Here is a 14,040-nt window from a genome sequence, read left to right as displayed (position 1 = left end):
AACATCAGCATATCTGCCCCATTTCTTCTTGTCTATTTTACCATCTCTGTTTATCACAAATTGAAATGCTCAGGCACCTTCGCCCTGATAGCCTTGGTTAACCGTTTTATTGCAGCTATGACCTTGACATGTGATAAGGACATTAATTATAAAGTCAATCATATTGTAGGATCCAGGAAGTGATAGTCTTATTGTCTGTGCATGGCAGCATGCTACCGTCTTCAGGCTTTCACTGGGTTTGATGCAAAAGCAAGTAAGAACAACATTCGTTTGACAGAAAATGTATCATGTGTGTGATACATGTTTCACTGCACGTTATAGATCAAGGAGCTGTGTCACATACTATAGATTATGGTTTAAAGGTCATCTTCAGACCCACTGTAAAGTACTGTAGTTACAACAATAAAAAAGCTTAATTCTGTCCTATGCAGAATGATATAATTCAGGCCAACCAAAGTCTATGTGCTGATCCGTTTCCAAGAGTTTCAGAGGGTCAGTAACAGTACATGACTCAGGCGAAAAACTGGGTGCGGTCGTTATTTCGGAATCACCTGCAGTTTCTCCCTGCTGCTTTGGATCTCCTAAGCAACCCTATCCATCTATCGCTCCGTGTTAATTATCAGACAGAGGAATTGATCATCCATAGCTGTGATTGGCCGGCCATCGCATCAGGCCAGATAAGACAGGTGTGACATCACAGGAGCGGTGACGCTGGGCATGTCATGCTGATTTTCCCTCCCTAACCCTGCCACTGACAAACAGACAGACAGACAAACAGATGATAGGAGAGGAGACCTCAGACCCCTCAGAGCACCTCTCACTGTCTTTCTTTGTCTAATGTATCTACAAACAGGGCGGCAGTGATTAACAGACACTCCGTTTTAATCTACCCGAGGACCCTGAAACTTCTGTCGCTGACAGACTCTCAGGAATCATGGTCCGTGTCGCAGCTCTGATCACTTTTCTGGCATGTGTGGTAAGTTGGTCTTGGAATTTTTCTTTTTTAGGGAAACTGTAATACACCTACTGGGCAAGCACGTAGTGACATATAATGAAAGACATGATGTAAAATACATTTGAAGACGTGGAAGGAATCCCTGTTTATGTGACAATACATGCCAAATAAATGGTCATTTTGTCCAACAATAATATCACAAAATATTGAAATAATTACACTTTCTGCTTCTTTTTGTAATTTCAGTACAAAATGAAAGTTAAAAAGCAGGGAGAAATCTACTATAGTACATTTTGAAAAAGCAGTTTAAACTACTCTCTAAAGAAATATCAAACCGACAATGTGCATGTGATACAAAACTATAACAAATAAATATAATATTAAAAAAAAGTGCCCACTTGTTCACAGGTCATGCCTAAAGCAGAAATAATAAAAGAATATATAAAAATAAAATTCCCCACTATTCATGGGAAAGTGCAAGGAACGGCAGCTTTGAATTACAGTAGAGAGGCAACAGTAAAATGAAATAAATCTTTCCTTTATGACCCCAAATTGCTTTATAGGTTTAGTTGTAAACAACACAAGCATTAAAAAGAAAAAAGTAATTTCACCAATTGAATCACCTTATGTGTTTAACTATCAGCAGGCTACTGAACAACGTAATTAAACTTCTTGCTTAATTACATGTAGCACACTTTTCCCCGACACAGTTTAACTGTAAATACAGAGCCAGATGTTTGTACTGACAAAAGGACATACGTTGAGACAATAGAGCTCCATAAAAGACATGGGGGAAATTATATGAGTTCTTTGTCACAAGGATAGAGAAGTGCTATGTAGGCAGTAAGTCACTTAGATAAATGTCTCCTGAGATCAAACATCTTCTGTGGTTAGAAGTTAAACTGTATGGATGCTGAATGTCTAAGTGAAACAAATCAAACCAAGAAGCAGAGAAATACCACAGACATTGTAATGTGTTGTTCATTTTCATGTACTTGTGTATTGGGTTTGTTCAGTCTGTGTTTCATTTGGCTTTTAACATTTTTCCAAACATTTGTATGATATGTGACATATATATTTATATGATATAATGATATATTAACAATTCTATTCATATTAGATAATCTGATGTAAACTACCTGTGATCTTTAAAAGATGGCATTTTTTAATGTGACTTTCATCTAGATTAGCGTGAAAAATGTACAGTCGCAACTATTTTGTTTCTGTCGCTGGTTTTGGTTGATGAGCACTGAATGAATTAAACTTATATATATAACATACTTAAACGTGAATATTAAAATTAATTCTGTTTGATGAGGCACATGTTCCAAGAGTCTACATTTTGTTAGTTTATTAAAGACCACAATTGAACAACAATTAAATTCACTCAAAGAGTTTGAAGAAAGATGGGATCTTATAAATGAATAAAGTAAAGATTCAAAAATAAAAGGGAAGGTCTAATAGTGAGCGTCACATGAGTAATTAACTGTACATTTTTCTCGCGTCTTGGCAAAAACGTGAGCGTTAATTAAATATTAAATAATGCATCAATTTGTATTGATTTCTGACTGTGAGCATAATCAAAGTTGAACGTATTTGAACATGTTCCATTTTAATGTGTCTTGTAATCTGCAAGGTGTTGTTAATCAGCTGACATGGGAGGACACAGTACACACTTTAGGTCAATATGACCCTGTCATGACATTGTCAATGAAAACATGATAAGCAAACATTGTTGCTACATGCAGCTTTTAAAAAAGAATCATCTTACCCAAAACGTTTTATTTAAAGCTTTTATTATGGTTTATAATGTTTCACCTCGTTCAGAATGAAATAAAGTGACTGTTGGAGGAAGTAGTGAGATCCTTAACTTGTGTCAGAGTACTAATAACATCATGTAACAATACTAAATTAAGTATAGGTATTAAAAGTAAAAGTATCTTAATCAATTAAAATTGCATTCAGTTGAGCGTGAACCTCTGCCAAGGCCCAGCAGTCCCCTTTGTCTCAATCCTTCCCCTTATCTGGATCAGCAACAAAAGTTAATGCAGTCTATTCCAGGCTGCAACCCATCCTCCATCCAAATGTCATGGGACAGACGTTTTTTGTGTTATTCAGCTCACAATCCAACTATTAAACAGACAGACACGGGTGAAAACATAACCTCTAAGTAACTAGTAACTTAAGCTGTGGAGTGGAGTAAAAAGTACAATATTTTAGATAGGAGCAAGAAAAGAGTCTAGTAATTTAAAAGTTACTGAAATAAATACTGCATTTGATCCAAATGACTTGCGATTGTAAAGCTTGTAATGAGTTCGACATGAAATGTAGAAACTGTTTCCTCCTCTGTTCTGGTTGTCACAGGTGTGCTTTCTTCTTCACTTCCATGCAGGTGCTGTCAGGGGCCCAACATGAGCCAGGCTTCTGTGCTTTCTATGAGGAGTGTGGTTTCAACCCCCTGGTAGATAATACAACTGCCCTCATCTCTCCTATCGTCCCCTGTCTCAACTACAGTCCAGCCCGTCACCTCACAGGAGCCCACTACCTCAAACTCAGACAGGTGCGTGGGTGCTGCCGAGTGTTTGAATGAAGAAGAGGAAGTCTGAAGTCTGTTCTTAAGTATTAAGTGTATTCCTCCCAAGGCAGAAGTCAGCTTGAGTTTGAATCTTTCAGCTATTATTTATTTTTTCTCCATTTATATGCTACCACACGATCAATTTTTTTATAGGTGCGACAGTAGTTTCCATTTTTATTCAGACTACTCCCAGATCTTCTACTTGTTTGATTCCAACAACACAGCAAAGTTTGTCAAAAGACAATGCTGCCGTTCAGATGTTAAAATCTGTCCATCTTTGACTATAGAATTAAAGGTCCAACTTGAAAGTAAGTTGATTTTTGAGTTTCATTACCAACTCATCAAATACTGGCGCTTTGGTATTGTGGGTCGGCTGCCTTCCCAAACCGTCTGCATTATAAATAGGACCTTTGACTTTGATCAACAGATCATCAGTTGTTCAGTCGTGATTTCGTCAACCATGCTTACATTACTGTAACTCGCTCCATTCCTGTTTCAATCAATACAATCTTTCCAAACTTGAGGCAGGGAAGGCCATTCTGTAGAAAGATTTGAGTCTCACTCCCGGATTGTCAAACACCAATGCTTTGGGTCCAAATTTCTTTTTGACAACCTGGGAATAAGACTCAACAATCAACTATGGCCTTCCCCTTCTTGAAGTTGTTATCATTATTAATGCAAAATAAAACCTGTTCTTGCCGCAGGTCTGTCCCATGCTGGACAATGGAGAGAAAAACACGTACGCCTGTTGCTCCATCAAACAGCTGACATCCCTGGAAAATAGTCTGCGCTTGTCCAGGGTCATACTGCTCCGCTGCCCCGCCTGCGCTGACAACTTTGCCCACCTGCACTGCATCAACACCTGCAGCCCCAACCAGACCCAAACAGTAGAAGTTACAAAGGTCATGAACATCACCACCTTTCAGAACACGACGGACACCGCTGTGGTAGCTTACAAGGCGTTCATCAGCACCACCTTCGCCGACAGCGCCTTCGGGTCCTGTAAGAACGTCAGGATCCCGGCCACAGGGGGCTTCGCCATCGGCACCATGTGTGGCTCGTACGGCGCCACGCAGTGCACCCCTCAGTACTGGTATGACTTTCAGGGAGACTCCAGTAACGGCCTTGCTCCGCTGGACATCGACTTCAAACTGATTAAGGAGGGAAACACCACTGGGCTACCAGAGGGTGTGGTTCCCTACAATGGACGGGCTCTTAAATGTAACGAGACCACACCAACCGGAGGACAGGCCTGCTCCTGCCAGGACTGCACAGAGTCATGCCAGATGATACAAATTCCCCCAACCACGAGCCCCTTCACACTGCTGGGGGAAGACGGTTACCTCGTGGTTTCTGTTATCGTATTCTGTCTCCTGACGTTTGCCTTCCTTCTGTACCTGTTCGTCGCATGCTTGCTGAGGTCTCGGAGTAGAAAGGATGAAGAGAAAGGGAGGGGAAAGGGGAAAGGCAAAGACCAGAACTGCAATGACGTGAATCAGCCACTCATCGATCCTTCAGAGGTGACGTGCACCGACAGGAACAGCCTGGTTGCTCAAGCTTTCCTGAGCTCAAAGTTTCAGTTTTGGGGAACCCTCATGGCTACTTACCCCCTCACCGTGAGTGTTTTTAACATTCATGAACAGATTTAAATTCCACACACCTTTAAGAAAAAAAGGCTGACAGCTAATTGAAGAGGGATTTATCTCTGTTGTTTATATTTCATCTTCGTTTAAGGTGCTCCTGTTGTCAGCTGTAGTCGTGGCTGTTTTCTCTGCTGGCCTCAAGTCCATCGAGCTCACCACCGACCCGGTTGAGCTGTGGTCTGCCATCAACAGCCGCGCCCGCCTGGAGAAAGAATTCCATGACACAACCTTCGACCCCTTCTTCAGGACCAACCAGCTGATCCTGACAGCGCCGGGGAGAGAAGGCCACCAGTACGATTCTTTGCTGTTTGGACGGACAAACTTTAGCGGGATTGTATCCAAAGCTCTCATTATGCAGCTGCTGGAGCTCCAGACACGAATACAGGTAAGAGCTCAGAACAGCTGACAGCTGACATTGTTCACTAAAGCTTACCGTTTGATTTGGACACATTAATGCCTCTCGGAACCCATTTTTAGAACATTGAGTTCTGGTCAGAGGATCTGAACCGCACTGCCAGTCTGAAGGATGTGTGTTTTGCGCCGCTGAACCCCGTCAACCCCTCCCTGACGGACTGCGCCGTCAACAGCTTGCCGCAGTACTTCCAAAACAGCATGAACAACATCAACGCCAAGGTGAACATGACTGAAAATGGAGTGACCGCAGAGGTGGACTGGAGAGACCACTTGATCTACTGTCTCAAGTAAGCGCTCTTAAAGTAGAGTTTTAAATTGAACCAGGGGAAAAGCCAGTGTTTTAATTTGCAGTTGCTCAGGAATTTAAAGAGAAACTTCACCTATCTTCCTCCATCTCTTTTCAAGCTCTCCCCTGTCCTTCAAGGACATCACTGATTTAGGTCTGAGCTGCATGGCTGATTACGGCGCGCCAGTCTTCCCCTTTCTGGCTGTGGGAGGCTATGAAGGTAAGTGCCTTTAAGCACCATCGTTTACACGTTAAAATACCGGTATAGTGAGAGCACTCAGTTGGAAATTAAACATCTCGCTTTTCCTAGGTGAGAACTTCACTGATGCAGAGGCCCTCATCCTCACCTTCTCCCTCAACAACTATGCTCGCGACAACGTCAAGTTCAAAGTGGCGATGCAATGGGAGCAGGAGTTTCTCAACATTGTCCAGGAGTACCAGAACAACCCCGAAACCAACTTTACCTTCGCGTACATGGCAGAGGTACAGTAACATCTGTTTCTGACCTGCTGTCAAAACTTTTCATCAGTTGTCTGCTCTTTATTTAAGTCCTCACTATAATCCCTTCATTACTGTGTCCGTCTGCAGAGGTCTCTGGAGGATGAAATTAATCGGACCACAGCGGAGGATATCCCCATCTTCATGATCAGCTATGCTGTCATCTTTGTCTACATCGCAGTGGCGCTGGGGGAGTATTCCTCATTGAAACGCATACTGGTAGGTCTTCAGATATCACAGGGACAGGTCACTCATAAATCAGTTACTATCTAGTCAAATGGAAAGTAGGGGGAAGTTTCATAGTCCACAAAACATTTCAGAGCAAAACTCAGAGGAACAGAGGTAGATGGGGAAAAAACATAGAATATCTCCATCCGGCTGTTTAAAGCCAGCTACATTTGTCCCGGACTAGTCAGCAATTATCAGATGCATTGTCGTAGAGGTATTCATGTCACCAAAGGCTGAATCATACTCTTTTTTGTGATCGACGCCAGCATTTAGCTAAGCATGGCTGTGCACACCCTCACTCAGTAGACTCTCAGTCTTGTTGAGCTGTTGCTCCATAACTTGTAGTTTTACTACAAAAACACAGATATATAAAGTGCCTGAGAAACGATAAGAGCCTCCACTAAGAAAGTAAAATTTATGAAACAGTACTTTATCACAAACATGATAAGGAGAACTGCATTATTATTGCAGTGTCAGCTGTAGAGTGTTTATCTCCACTGTGAGGCAGGTTTATTGGCCATGAAGATATACAGTATAAGATATGTGACACAGGTTCACTAAATTGAATGTATGGCTGGATTCTTATCTCTGTGTGCTGCAGGTGGACTCCAAGTTCCTGGTGGGTCTTGGAGGGATCCTGGTGGTCGGCTGTTCAGTCCTGGCCTCCATGGGCTTCTACTCCTGGATCGGCATCCCCTCCTCGCTGGTCATTCTGCAGGTCGTGCCTTTCCTGGTGCTCGCTGTTGGGGCCGACAACATCTTCATCTTCGTTCTGGAGTACCAGGTGTGTGTATTTGCGTGCACCGTAAATGAATAGCAATGCTGTTTTTCTAAGATGTATACACCGATTTGACCGAACTGTTCCCTGCAGAGAGATGTGCGGAGACCCACAGAGACGAGAGAGGAGCATATTGGCCGTGTCCTGGGAAACGTGGCTCCCAGCATGCTCCTGTGCAGTCTCTCTGAGTCCGTCTGCTTCTTTTTAGGTAAATACATATTTTAAATCAAAAAATGCACATGTCGGGTGAAGTTTCATCTTTCAGAGATGCCGAAGTCTCGCCGAAGTCTCGCAGAAGTCTCCTACACAACTGAAGTAGCTGGGGAATTATTTTAAATGCAAAAGAAAAAAAACCCAGATCTTAAAGAGATCCACAGCACTGTGATGTATGGAGCCACTTTACATTTGTTTTTTTTGTAGTTTTTTGTTCATTTGAAACAATTCCCTTGCTACTTCAGTTCTTGAGGAGAATGCTGCACTCATTTGTTGTGAAGCTCCAGAAATGTTTTGTGGACTACATAACTTCACCTGACTTACCAACAGCGTGAGGAGTAGCTAATGACTGTATTCCTTATTTTCTGGTGAATTTTCTATACAATGCCTTTATCTCTACTTGTGTCTGTTATGCCAATCTAAGGGGGCCTGTCGACCATGCCAGCAGTAAAGTCCTTTGCTCTGTACGCTGCACTGGCTGTGCTCATGGACTTCGTCCTGCAGATGACAGCCTTTGTGGCGCTGCTGTCCCTGGACGCCCGGCGCCAGGACAACAACCGCTGTGAACTGGTGTGCTGCCTCACGGTGAAAACCCAGCGTGCCAACAAGCCAAATGAAGGCTTCCTGCTGCCCCTCATGAGAAAATACTACGCCCCTGCCCTGCTGAACTGTTACACTAGGATCATTGTGGTAAGGATACTACCCTAAATTCTGTTCAACTCGTGCGGTCGTCAAAAGGTGAAATTCCTCACAACACGGAGGGGCGATGAATAAATTCTGTCCCGTGTTCTCTTCAGATGGTCGTCTTCATCTTCATGTTCTGCGCATCCTTGTTCCTCATGTTTCATGTGACCGTGGGCTTGGATCAGGAGCTGGCTATGCCAAAGGTCACTAAATACTGGCCACTATGTAGATATAAATGAACACCTTCGCACTCTTCCTTCAGTGTAACCTTACAAAGATTCTTCTGTTTCTGCTGCAGGGCTCTTACATGCTGGACTATTTCCAGTACCTGTACAAGTACTTTGAAGTGGGAGTCCCTGTTTATTTTGTAACAAAAAAGGGCTACAACTTCTCCACCTTGGCCGGCATGAATGGAGTCTGCTCCAGCGTGGGCTGTGATGAATACTCCCTAACCCAGAAGATTCAGTACGCCACTGAATTCCCTGACCGGTGAGTCTGTTCATTTTAATATCGTGGGCAGGACAGATACACACTCTCTGTCCTCGTCCTTCACATCTTTATTTCTGACTGACAAAACCTTGAACCTGCTGATATCGTAGTAGCAACCTCTTACATACAAGCCATCAGCCAATCGGATCAGTTAATGATAAACTCAGTTACATGAACGCCACCAAGCAGATAAAGGGTGCCTCTAACTGATTGTGCCAGGCAGAGAGAGCAAACACCCAAATCATCCACTACAAGAACCATTCAAATGAACAAAAAGAATCCCTGAAAACAGTGTGGAATGGTCATGAAACAGCAAATTAATGTGAGTAATAAAACTTAAGTGAAGTATCCTGATGTTTAGTGTAAAAGTTTTCCACCAACAGGGGGGGCAGCAGTACAAACATTCTTTACCCAAGCAGAAGCACAGATACCAGATAAGGGTTCAGCATCTTCAATCAAGTAAAACTAAGAAAGTTCAGACATTTCTACCAGCCATTTCTGTGTAAAGCTAACTGAACCTCACGTCATACTGATATAAATGTAAAGACTATTTAACTTAAAGGTAGAATCTGTAGGATTTGTCCGAGCTGTAGTTGATTGTTGAGTCCCAGGATGCAACAAACTGAGAAAATATCTTCTCCCTCCCTCTCTCTCTTGAAATTGCGCAAAATGAAACTAATCGCCATTTCCCCTCAAATGCATTCAAACTGAAGTGACAGGCCTGTTTTTTGTTTTTTTTAAATGTAAGAGAGTACAGATGTCTGTGTTCAAATGTAGTGTGTAAAAGCATGAAATTTAATAAATGCTCAGGTAAAGTACAGACACAGATTGGTTACGTCCCGTCTCCGCCCACCAAACAGCCTACAACTTACATGAATTGATCCATTTACAGGATAATGTTACCCGGGGAACACTGTGATAAGAGGGACTCTAATTATCAACACACGTTTGCTTCCTTGAGATAAAAAGGATTATGGACCCATCTTATCGTTACCGTTATCAGTTGGTTACTGGAAAACAGCAAAGCTCTCTCATGATGGGGGAATTTGTCCAGAATTCCAAGCAACACTGAAAGAAGTACGGCAAAAATAAAGCAATGATGCTCGTTAAGAAAAGCATTTAATTCACTGGAAGATCCATTGTTGTCCAAAACACTGTTAAAGACACATGTAGGAGTCACAGCCTTGCACTGAGCGATGTTATTCTTTATGACAGTGAACGTGGGCATTGTAGTTTAATGAGTCAGTCCCACACACACCACCCTGCTGCTCTAAATATTCAGTAGAACATCAAGTGTGTGTTAATCCACGCCTGAAATACTCGCCAACAAGTGCAATGTTTACTCCTGTTTCAGTAACTGAAGTGAAACTCTATTCTGTGCAAACTGTTGTTTTTATGATTTACATCTCAGTCTCACAATTCTGTCAGGACTAACGCAGACATCTGTGTTCCCACCTTCCTTTATCATGCTGATGATCTGTAGATCCTACTTGGCTATTCCTGCTAACTCCTGGGTGGACGATTATATTGACTGGCTGAACCCTGGATCCGGGTGTTGTCGTCTGTACTCAAGTGGTCCAAACTTTGGAAAGTTCTGTCCTGCGAGTGAAGGTGAGAATCACTGCTGAGAAAAAAAAAAACGCGACAATAACACACATTATTCACTGTGAATTGCCTTCAGAATGAAGGAACGAAGCTGCCTTGTAACTTATATTAACACTTCATTTATAAACACCAACTTTGCTCCCGTGTCTCAACAGAAGAAAACATCTGCCGTTTCAACTGTTTGGGTATTTTCTCATCGAGGCCTGACGTGGCAAAGTTCAACCGCTTCCTCCCTGACTTCCTGGGTAACCGGCCTGACCTGCAGTGCCCCAAAGGGTGTGTATTGTAGCTGCACACGTAAAAAAAAACAAGGCACAAAATAAAAATAAAATTCTGAAGGCTTTATGTGTTTCTTTGCAGTGGTCTTGGAGCCTATGACAAAGCTGTGGTGATGGATAAAGATACTGGCGAAATCTTAGGTAAGTCATCCCGTGGTGTGACTGGACCTCCCGTCACAGCCTTGTTGGTGTCGATGCCCGGCATCACTTCAGTTTTTTTTTTTTTGTTTGTTTGGTTTTTTTCTTCTGAAAGGACTAATTAAATCTGCCTGCACTAAGTGAACCTTTTCTTTCCTGTGTTCCCAGCCTCTCGGTTCATGGCTTACCACACACCTTTAACAAACTCTCAGGAGTTCACTGCTGCACTGCTGAGGGCCAGAGAGCTGGCGCACAACATCACCATGGGCATGAGGCAAATACCAGGCACCGCTCCTGACTTTGAAGTATTTCCTTACACGTATGTACTTTCATTTCCCAAGCGCATTCACCTCATCTCTCGTATTTATAGGACTTTTAAATCTAAGCTTTGTGTAGTTTCTGACCAGTACTTGTCTTCCGTCCTTCTTCAAGGGTGACTAATGTCTTCTACGAGCAGTACCTGACCATCGTGTCTGAGGGATTCTTCACCATCTCTCAGTGTCTGGTGCCGACCTTCGTGGTGTGCTGTCTGCTGCTGGGCTTGGACCTGCGATCTGGTTTTCTCAACCTCATCACCATAATCATGATCACCGTGGACACCGTCGGTGTCATGACACTGTGGGGCATCGACTACAACGCAGTGGCCCTTATCAATCTGGTCACGGTGAGAACATGGCTGTGAAAGGAGTCAAAACTGATGTTTTTTAGTACATTTACAACATTTGTGGAGTGGAAGCATAGAGTGAAAGAAAATGTAAATGCTCAGGTTAAAGTAGAGTTTAAGTAGTCCTCGAATTTTATAGGTCACGGGAATGTCCATTTTGTATTTTTCCCATGACCTGTTAACATTAATCTTGATCTTATCCTTCATTTTCAGTAGAGCAAGATGTTCATAATCCAAATCATCAGCATAACGTTTCATGGGTTCATTGTGATGACCTTAATTGTATCTAACATGCTTTCACTTTTGAAATTCACAACTAAAATTCTTGATCAACCTTTCAGTGATGACTTACATTCATGAAACCTTAACAAAAACATTGCTTTGCTCCATAAAAGATAATGGATCATTCATTTTTTATGGTTGCTTATTACTTAATTACCATCTCTGTGTTTTTTGCAGGCGGTGGGCATCTCGGTGGAGTTTGTGTCCCATATGACGAGGTCCTTTGCACTCAGCATAAAGCCCACACGTGTGGAAAGAGCAAAGGAGGCTACGGCGAACATGGGCAGTGCGGTAAGTAAATATGAGCTCATCACAAGTTTATAGAAGTACCTAGAATGGCAAGGCCCAGCGAATTGAATCAAGCCTTATCCAGTATCAAATAACACACACTTAAATCCACTAGAGCTGGATTTTTACAAGGATCTCCATCAAATTGTACCCCCTCAAAGAAACATGACACCCTAATTCGTAGCCTCTGTATTAAACATTCATTTTTAGTGCCACACACAGTATTTGTATTAACATCATTTTACAGTAACTGCTGCCTGAGTTAAATATGTTTCTCTGTGCCAACTAGGTGTTTGCTGGTGTTGCTATGACCAACCTTCCAGGCATCCTTGTGCTGGCGCTTGCCAAAGCCCAACTCATCCAGATCTTCTTCTTCCGACTAAACCTTGTCATTACTCTCTTGGGGATGGCTCACGGACTCATATTCTTACCTGTGCTGCTCAGCTACTTTGGTGTGTACTTTATAGGTTCTTTTGTATGTCTGCAACAAAGAGGTATGAAGAGTTTTTTGTGATTTTTTTTGTCATGTTTCCTTTTCTCAGGTCCTGGTGTGAACAAAGCAGTGCTGCTGCAGCTCCAGCAGGAGAAAGAAAAGGCCAAGCAGGCGCTGGAGATGAAAAACCATCTGAAACAAGCGTATGAGAACATAAGCTATGAAGACACTGAGATAAAACAGGAGCCAGACTCGAGCTGCACAGAGCCCTCCAAACATGTCGACAGGCCTTCAAAAATGAAAGAAAGCGAAGTGGAGGTGAAAGTGGAGAGAATTGACAGTTTCTGAACGCCGACGACAAACCTGCTGTCATGAATAAAATACCTCTGTAACAAACTGAGCAAGAGTGGACGCAGAAAAGGACAGATATAGCAAGCGAAGAGTCATGTAATAAGCTCCGTATGGAAATCATTAACTTAACTATGTACCTCAATCAGAAACGGACCAGTGGGACTGAAGACAGCGACACAGTTGTGCAATATTTCTGAGCAAAGCGTGAGCGGACGATTGCGATGAGAGTCGACCTCCCTGTCTCAACGACACGTCTGTCTTCAGAGCACTGCAGCTGGGCAAGATTGGTTGTTCATTCAGGAATTGTTTGATGGGACAGGAAGTCGACAAATGTTCTTGAATTACTCTTTTTTTTTTTTTTTTTTTTAAATAAATGTAATTATTTTGTATGCATGAATGTTTCACATTAGTGTTGGTTAGAGTGATTTAAAGGAACATACACTCCAGCGTTTCTTATTTTAGTTTCTTCAACAACAGTTTGATGTCATTGCTGTAAAATGTGCAATCACTGAGAAAATATTAAATGTGCTAAAACATTTGACATCAGAAGTTTTCTTAAGTTATTTGTGATACAAAAAGGCGCCTCTGCACACTAGATTCAGCACTTTGCAAATATGATCTACAACTGAAAACTTGAGCCTGTGGATGTTTTTATTTGTACCACATGTTGATGATGATCTTCAAGCTCCTAGCAAAGTCAGCCAGGTGAATGCTGGGCACTTTTCTGTAATGATTTTAATTTTAAAATGTATTCCCTTTTTGAGAAATGTTCCCTTTCTCTCCATTTTTATTCCCATGTGTTCTAATATTTTGCAGAGCCACAGCTTATTTGTTAAGAGGCTGCATCAAGAAGAGGATGAATAGATGACACCATGTGCACATTTAGCTCAAAATATCAAGTTAACAGTGGTGGAATGTAACCAAGTATGTTAACTTAGTACTGTACAAGACTTAGTATAGTCAGTGTTGTTAAGAGCACCCAAAAGTCATAAAAAGTAACAATATCATGATGAAATAGTGTTTGGTAAAAGTGAGCCATGTGAACAGTGGTTGAGTAAACGTATATAATAAATAGTATAAGTGAATCATACGGGTCGACCTATACTGTACAAAGTACAAGTACCTCAAAATTGTACCTGTAGTAAATGTAAGCCTTATTAACATTACATGACTGAGTACAATTTTGAGGTACTTGTACTTTACATAAGCCTGGTGATTGAATGCATGACTTATCCTTG

General features: G+C 42.1%; 1 protein-coding gene across 1 annotated transcript; it reads left to right on the top strand.

Annotated features, from left to right (window-relative positions):
- Window positions 1-739: 739 nt before the first annotated feature.
- npc1l1 (NPC1-like 1) lies at window positions 740-13,343 on the top strand. Its single transcript, XM_037097416.1, has 21 exons — window positions 740-976; window positions 3,348-3,515; window positions 4,235-5,146; window positions 5,265-5,558; window positions 5,651-5,874; window positions 5,993-6,093; window positions 6,184-6,356; window positions 6,462-6,590; window positions 7,201-7,383; window positions 7,471-7,585; window positions 8,015-8,280; window positions 8,388-8,477; window positions 8,573-8,763; window positions 10,247-10,374; window positions 10,524-10,644; window positions 10,729-10,787; window positions 10,953-11,103; window positions 11,217-11,448; window positions 11,908-12,021; window positions 12,308-12,470; window positions 12,561-13,343. The coding sequence occupies exons 1-21, from the start codon at window positions 935-937 to the stop codon at window positions 12,797-12,799; spliced, it is 4,095 nt and encodes a 1,364-aa protein (XP_036953311.1). The 5' UTR covers window positions 740-934; the 3' UTR covers window positions 12,800-13,343.
- The last annotated feature ends 697 nt before the right edge of the window (window positions 13,344-14,040 follow it).

Source organism: Acanthopagrus latus, chromosome 5 (genome assembly GCF_904848185.1).
Source record: "Acanthopagrus latus isolate v.2019 chromosome 5, fAcaLat1.1, whole genome shotgun sequence".
Lineage (NCBI taxonomy): Eukaryota > Metazoa > Chordata > Actinopteri > Spariformes > Sparidae > Acanthopagrus > Acanthopagrus latus.
Note: the sequence above shows the minus strand (reverse complement) of the source record. Positions and strands in the feature narration are given on the sequence as shown.

Excerpts from the sequence above, each read along its gene's own strand:
- npc1l1 (XM_037097416.1), top strand. The coding sequence starts at position 935 with ATGGTCCGTGTCGCAGCTCTGATCACTTTTCTGGCATGTGTG. Across the intron at positions 8,764-10,246 it reads GCCACTGAATTCCCTGACCG|ATCCTACTTGGCTATTCCTG; the intron begins GTGAGTCTGTTC and ends GATGATCTGTAG. Across the intron at positions 12,022-12,307 it reads CGGCGAACATGGGCAGTGCG|GTGTTTGCTGGTGTTGCTAT; the intron begins GTAAGTAAATAT and ends TGTGCCAACTAG.